A 7,607-nucleotide genomic window follows, 5' to 3' on the forward strand; every position below is an offset into this window, starting at 1 on the left:
TCGCTGGAGGCCCCGTAGAGAGGGGGACAAGCAGAAGGGTAGACACGGTGCCTTAAGACCCTGCAGGCCAGCACATTAAGAACAGATGCATACGCGAGTGTATAAACAAAAAGTATTATATGTACACATTGATTCACATGCGAATACCAAAGCTAAGCAACACACTCTCAGATAGTCGCAATGCGACCCACCGCCAACTCCGTGAGGTTTCGCATCCATTTGATGCTGCCGTCTGCAGCCCCAGTGACAATCAAAGAGCCATCAGGGCCCCCAGGCACTCTAGGCAGACAGGCAACCGCTTGACTGTCGCACAAGTGCGGATAGCGACACGCACGAACAACCCAGCGATCACCCTGCGCAGCAGCCCAAGCATCCACAGCATGCTTCATATTTTCTGCTGCTGCTGCCGCTACTGTGGTTACTACTCCTGATGTGGGTGCAGAGCAAGCCCCGAAAGAACGACAGAACAAGAGCTACGAGCGTGTACTTCCCCTAGTCTAGTGTATGAGCCCCCATGTTGTTTATCAATTGCAGTTAATTTGGTGTTTCTCCTGACCTCCGTTCTGCTTATTGCAGAGAGCTTTCCGTCAACCCCAACGGAGAGAACAACTTCTTCTTTTCNCTGACCTCCGTTCTGCTTATTGCAGAGAGCTTTCCGTCAACCCCAACGGAGAGAACAACTTCTTCTTTTCTTCTGACAGTTTGCGCGTCGCTCTGATTCGTATCCGCGATGAGGCTGTCTATACACACCATCAACTGGATGTCCAGTATGTCAGCAACGTGAACATGCAAAGTTTGCAGCGCCACACAAGTGGGCAAACTCCACAGAGTTATACGGCCCCTGCTGTCGCCGCTCAGCAGCAACGAGCGGCGGCGCAGCGCCCTCAGGTTCCAGACGAGGGTACTGTTGCCTGCAGTTCAGAAACATCAAAGAAAAACATAAAAAATATTCAACAACAGAATATTGAATATTCAAATAAAATAGGCTCAACGAAACACGTACACGCAAAAAAAACAAACAAAAAGTGGAGATATTATGCACATCCCCTGCCTGTACACCCCAACAAAAAGCATTCAGCGTTCCGTATTCTTCTGCTGCTGATGCTGCTGCTCCTGTTGTTAAGGCTGCTGCTACTGCTGCTACGCCTGCTGCTGTTGCTGCTACAGCTGCTACCGTTGCTGCTATAGCTGCTACTGTTGCTGCAGCGGTGTGAAGAACCCACTACCCACATCTCGCAATCTAAAGAGCGGCTTAGAAGAAAGAAATGCACGATGATAAACTAGTAAAAATACAAGTACTAAAAAGAATGAAAATAGTTTTTTTTTTATGATTTCAGCTCACTCTCTGTTCTGTCTCCTGTTAAGGATTTGTTCTCCAGCGCCATCTGGCCGTCCGCAACGAAGGCGCTCTGCGGCCCCCCACGTGAAAACCGCAGAATACATGAAGAGGCATTTCCAGCGAAAATTAAATCTTGTGAATACCAACACACTGACAGCAGACGGCCTGAGAGAGAAGAGAAGCATACATACACCGCAGCATGCATGCATCAGTTCATTCTGCTTATGGGTGTGTCTGTCTGTCAGCCCCTATCCTTATAAATTCAATATATTTTTCTTCATCTATTTCTCCTGCTTGCAGTTCATGCACACAGCCCAGCGGTATACTACAACAAAGCCACTACCCGTTCATAGACAGACACTGTGTGCTGTCTGTTGTGGGCCTTGAAGGAGTAGCAGCAAGAAATATGCAGAGTGTAAAAAGGAGATTTACTTTTGGTTTTGGGGAGCGTGTGTGTAACATGAATCTCCTCCGCTGTCTCGTTGTCGCTTGACAACATCCCCACATACGGGTCTTCACTGCGCTCGCGGCAGGCCCTGTCTGCAGCCCCCGAGACGTGGAGGAGTCGAACGCGGCCGTCATCGCATGCAGCAGCGAAAGCTGGAGATCCCATTTCGGGGGGGCAGCGACAGAGGCAGAACACAGCCCCGCCATTGGAAGGGCACTCGGCCTGCTCGGTGCAACACAACAGCGCATGCAGAGAAAAAAAACTACACGAAACGTAAATCAAGAAGTGTAAAGAAGAAAAAAGCGATCCTGAATTCTTAAACAATCTTGGTATGCACCAGTCCATCGCTGTGTTTTCTTTCTGCTGGTACGTGCGTTCAGTTCGCCCGGTATTCCTGCGCTCTTCTCACCTGTACACGGCATGTGCGGAGGTTCCACGATGTAATTACACCATGAAGTCCAGTGGTTATGAGCCGCCATTCAAAAAGGGAAGTGCTGGTGACCTCGTTGAGGTCTGTATGGTCTGTAGTGGCGCCGCCTGCCTCAGAAACCGCTGAAGAGGCGGCGGCCCCCAGCGTCAACGGCAGCCATATAATATTCCGTACAGAGCTGCAAGAAGCAGTTGAAAGCCTCTGTAAATAAAACCCAAGCAAACGCGATCCGCAAGATATATAACCCCCCATACAGCATGAACAACCACGAAAGTCAGAAGAAACTCATAAGGCTAAGTAAGAGACGAGAGTCTACACACACTCACCAGCTTCACGTGACGACTGACGGAACTAAACACTTCAACTATGCCGCTCGATCGGCCGACTGCCAGCCATCGACCGTCCGGGCTGAACTGCAACGCCTCCACGCTGGACGGCGGTTGGCTGTCGATACACCTGAAACGACGACAGAGATGAAGCTGAAAACGCAGCAGCTCAAAAAGTATATATTCGCCCCCTTTCGCAGCACAAAAAAGGAAAATGTAATTTAATTCCCCACCTGCATGATAATATCGCTGTTTCCATCTTCGCATCCCTTCCAGTCTGAGCTCGGCTCCCTGCAACGACGGAGAAGGGAGGACTGCAGCTCGTCCTGTACCCGTGTAGTTAGACCACTCCCCAGTGTTGCTGTACATAAGAACAAGAAAAACTTTCAATGGGCCCCTAGGACGATACCAGCAATGAGTTGTTAACATGCATCGATGGGGCCGGCTCCTGCATGCGGCAAAGACCGGCGTGCCTTAGATGAAAACCATAGAAAGCTGGGAATCAACTTGAGCAGCTTCACCCATAGATTACAGTCTAAATATAGATACTTATAAGTAGAAGAAGGAAGAGGTAGCTGGGGCTCTGAGCAGCTCCGCATTATATCCTGTGCAATCGGGCTGCAAACCAGTGAGGGGTGATACAGGGCTGCAGCCCCAAAGCCACGCCGGCGTGGTGTAGTACAACGGAAGTTGTTAAAAATAAATAAAATGTTCAGCATATGTTATCATATGATAAATATGATGTTCACTCTACGCTTCAAGGTAATAAACGCTTCCGTATAGTTCTCCGTTTCTTAACAAGGCCTCACCAGAACGGCGGAACGGCAGATGTCGGTGTAGTCTCTCCCTGCAGTATTTCCCGCGTGCTCGACAACGTTAAAATTGTTGTAATAAGGGTCCCCGATATTTGCATGGGACAGTCAGAAGCTGCAATAGAGTGGAAGGACTCAAGATAGGAGTTACGCGGGGCAGCCAACCTCCCCCCTGCCTCCTGGTGTCCTGGGCGCAGCGGCCCAGGGAAGCGAGACGGGCTGACATGAGTGTTGCATTGTTTATCTGCACTTGGTATGTGCTTTTTTTGCTTACGCAGAGGCTCGATACTTAGAGGGATGCTTTGTTTCAACAATTCTCTACATGGTTAGTGAATGCTACCAACGTGAGTTTGGTTGTTATTGCATATGGGGTTTCCTTGCACAATTAGTTTGAGTAGGGTAATCCTCAACTAATGATAGGCTGCCTCTCCACATCAGCCCCAGGCCCTGTGGCCGCTATGTCCAGGTTGGCTCATGCAGGAGGGGATTCCAGCTGCTTTGCGGGGACCCTTAACGGTTGGACTTCACTGCAGCACACAACAATTCTCTGCCAAGATAGAGGACGCTGGTTACAATGAGCTGCAGTACACTTTGCTGCAACTCCTGCTATAAGGTAAGCCGACATGTATGGACAACCATGTTCCCATGTGATGCACGCGCTAACAGTGCAGGCAAGTGTAAAATGCTTGCTTGCTCCTCAGTGCCCAGCCAGCGTGCAGTTAAAAACATAAGAACGAACTTTGGATGAACCAACTTCGCATGCGGCTCCCTCTCCGCTCAAACGGCACCGTTCCTTGCGTGCTTTGACACCCAGCAACGGCTGGGTGGATCGAGAGGACTGTCGCAGCTGCAGTTGCTGCCGCAGCGCGTGCTTTTATCGCTGATCCGTCGTTTCCTTCTACTGCACATGTTGCTGTTGGATTTCCTCCGGGGTGTAGTTCAGTTTCTGTTGCTACTGCACCTTGCACTGCTTTTGCTACTGCTGCTGCGGCTGCTGGTGGTTTGGGCGCTGCTGTGATCTGGTAGTGGTATCGTCGGTGCGGTGCATTCATGTATATACAAATGGGTAGCTGTTTCTGCTGCGTTTAGTGCCCTTCCTACTGACCGATATCCTTGGTGCTTTTGCTGATGTTCCCACTTCTGTGTATGTTGTCCCAAGCTGCTACAAGCTGTGCATGAAAGTTTGCAGCTGCGCTTGTGCGCAGCTTGCTGTAACGGCAACCTCCGAGATGTCCCGTTGTAGATCAGGGAACCCGGAGAACAGCGGGTCGATAGTTGCACTGTTGTATGATTAGCCATGCCGCACATGGGATGGTATCAAATCACATTGGTGAATTCACCATTGACCGGAGTCGCGAAGACCGAACAAGCGCTAGTTTCGTCAACTCTGCTTTCCCGTCTGCCCCCTGATGGTTCGCGGTGGTCATGCTATGGTTGATATTTAAGTGCATGATGAATTCGCGCCAGGACGCGCTAAAGAACTTTGGGTCCCCCCCTCAGTAGTGAAAGGTGTTCTTGCTTATTGCAAGCGAGGTATATGCGCCTCTCGGGATTAGACCCTGGCTTTCCCGATGCCAAATTTACGGGCTGGCTTCCTGGATGCCAAACTCACGGGCTGCTCACAGTTACCGCTTCTTATCCTTTCCTGGGCGGGGCTGGCATACACAGCCTCAATATCCATGGCGAGTATATCTGGGGCTTTTCTAAGTCTGCCTTCGGCCTTTCCAGATATGGCAGTGGAGGTGGCGCCTTTTCTCTCTTGAATGGGGAAGTTCTTCCTCATCTCGGCGACTCAACGCCTTCCATCAATTAGTTCTTTCTCCAGTGCCCAGCTGGTTACCAATAGCAGGTTCCGGAGGACAGCCATTCTATGTGCCACTGAGATAGAACCTCCGAGTCGTCCACTGGAATTCTGTTCACTACCGGCTGATATATTTGTCGCAGTCCCTATCGATAGCTTCCCTCGTTACATGTTCTCACTTCCATCATACCCTCTCGTCTTGCCCTGCGGATAAACCTACATCGCAGCTCATGCTAGGAGGATTCCTGGCTCCGGATACGTTCTCGAACTGGTCTACCTACAGGCAACCGCCCTCATCATGCCTCCGTCCCTCACCTCTAATAAAAAGCTTTACCTGTTCGCGTGCAGTAAGAGGAAGAACATGCATTTCTAGAGGACCAAGGAATTCCTCCGCTCCCTCCACGTCGCGGCGCTCGTCATTTCAGGACGATTAGCAAAGGCGGAGGCATTGTCTGTGAACTGCTCTTGGTGCAATCGCGTTTTTCGCCGGATTGTATGTAGATATTGGTTGACAAGCCTCCCAGGCGTTCGCCACTGCCCCACCGGCGGAGAGCAGGACCTGATCAATATCCATTGTGAGAAAGGGGTAAGGGGCCGAGTTCTTTTGCGAAGACTGTAGGACAAGTTTTTTCTATATAACTGCCTTGCAGAGAGTTTTCCCAACTAATCCCTGCTATGCACCAGTTCGCCCGGCTGTGGGAGTGGGGTTTGCCTCTCGTGCATTCTCCAATGAGCCAGGAGGTGTTACCAAATGGAACAAGAGCCATTATTATCGTCCGACGTAGTTGCAACGTACCGCCGGCGCAACTAGTATTGCAAGGCAACTCCGTATGCAGGCACAAAACATTCCCTTGTGCATGCAGTAGCACTGTAGGCAATTGCTGAATACGTACTTGACCCTCCATAGCTGCCACGCGCAAGTAAGGATACGCTTGCAAACTTCACACAGGCCTTGCGGCACGTGACTTTCCCTCCCAGGCTATTTGCGTCCTGAGCATAACGTTGCAAGGACCTGGGGATGGTTAGGAGAGCACATCTCCTGCCAAGATTGGCAGCAGTTTCAGTAGCATGTTTCGTCTGAAGTTGGTGCATCTACATTCTTGAGTTCCAGCTACTTACTAAGGGCCAAGTAGTTGTTCAGCCAGCTACTTGGCCCTTAGTAGGCAGCTGGAACTCAAGCCAGTACATTAAGCAAATGGCTCTTTGTTTTGCTTGCATATGTGACTGCCCTGTAGGACTAGTTGCAGCGAGGTGCATTGCAGCCCATACCAGGCAGCCTCATCCCCCCTAACTCCAGACCCGTGAGCCGTCGTACCGCAATTCCTGGGAGCTGGTGTGAAAAGAAGCTGCTTTTTGGGAAATCTCTAGTATTTTGAGTCCACTGCAGTTCACGACGGCCCCCAGGCAACATCGAGGACACCCAGTACATTGCTTACATAGCTGCAACACCGGCAGTAAGGCAACCCCACAGGCAAGCCCACCCAAGTTATCTTTGCTGCATAGACTAACAGTGTAGAGAATTGATAAAATATTTCTTTGTCTTCAGTAAGCAACCAGTACGAGAGTAGAAATACATATGCTGCCTATCAGAACGTGCTACGGAGGAGACGCCAGGTCGCTCGGTGAGCCTGACGCTTGACTGTGGAAGCAAATGCCCAATAGCTCAAAATTCAGGTAAAAGATGTGGGTATACAAAAACGCATTTCTCGATTAATTCTGTCCTTCATCGTTGAGCGGCAAATCGCACCGCAACGCGGGGTGTGCTAAGCAAAAAGCAACGTCTGACTGCCGGTGTGTGTGCTTAAAAGATGATTGTGTATGATGTTATTAAACCATATTTGCATTTAAAATATAGTTTTTACACGCATTTGTAGGGGGGAACTTAACGAGAGGAAGAAGGAAGCTCTACGGGGCGAAAGGGAGAGGCGCGACTGCAGGGCCTGGCGGTCAACAGCTGCCCCGCCTCTGCAGCGGCAACACCGTGCAGGATGAGCTGCAGCTGTGCTGTGGGGATATTTTAAATTGTAATCTCCCTGTTAATAGTAAACATTTATTCTCGGCCTTTCACTCGCTTCCTACAGCGCAGCGAGGGTAAGAAGTCTACGCGGCAGCGACCACGCCCACGGCAACGGTGCTCCTTGCTTTCCTGTGGCTCCGTCTCCTCTGCCGTTACTTGAATGCTTGAAAACTCAAGTCTCTGTATAGCACCCTGGAGTGAATAGGCACCACTTTGTGTCTTCTGTTTCCTCCCCACCCGTTCGGCCTCCAGGGGGTGGTTGACTGGACGCCGTCGTGCCGACGGCAATTTCCCACTACTCATTTGCTCTTGTCTTCTGTTGTAGAGTGTGAACGCGCTCAGGAATAAGCCGTATCAGGTTGCTCTATGATGCAATGCCATCTGATCAGAACAAACGTGTCACCTGCATTCGTGTTCGCATGCATTCGCTGCAG

General features: G+C 50.4%; 1 protein-coding gene across 1 annotated transcript in view; it reads right to left on the minus strand.

Moving 5' to 3' along the window:
• The window catches only part of EMH_0034800 (Similar to uniprot|Q06679 Saccharomyces cerevisiae YDR324c, related), a gene marked incomplete at both ends in the record, with an annotated part of 6,394 nt that extends 3,592 nt beyond the window's left edge, over nucleotides 1-2,802 (minus strand). The window contains 7 exons of the mRNA XM_013498271.1: nucleotides 199-353; nucleotides 628-911; nucleotides 1,343-1,504; nucleotides 1,772-2,009; nucleotides 2,197-2,418; nucleotides 2,544-2,673; nucleotides 2,777-2,802. Coding sequence (XP_013353725.1) covers nucleotides 199-353; nucleotides 628-911; nucleotides 1,343-1,504; nucleotides 1,772-2,009; nucleotides 2,197-2,418; nucleotides 2,544-2,673; nucleotides 2,777-2,802 — 1,217 coding nt within the window. The remainder of the gene's footprint in view (nucleotides 1-198; nucleotides 354-627; nucleotides 912-1,342; nucleotides 1,505-1,771; nucleotides 2,010-2,196; nucleotides 2,419-2,543; nucleotides 2,674-2,776) is intronic.
• Between the last annotated feature and the right edge of the window lie 4,805 nt (nucleotides 2,803-7,607).

The sequence above is a fragment of the Eimeria mitis genome, genomic scaffold (genome assembly GCF_000499745.2).
Source record: "Eimeria mitis Houghton genomic scaffold, Emh_scaff33, whole genome shotgun sequence".
NCBI lineage: Eukaryota > Apicomplexa > Conoidasida > Eucoccidiorida > Eimeriidae > Eimeria > Eimeria mitis.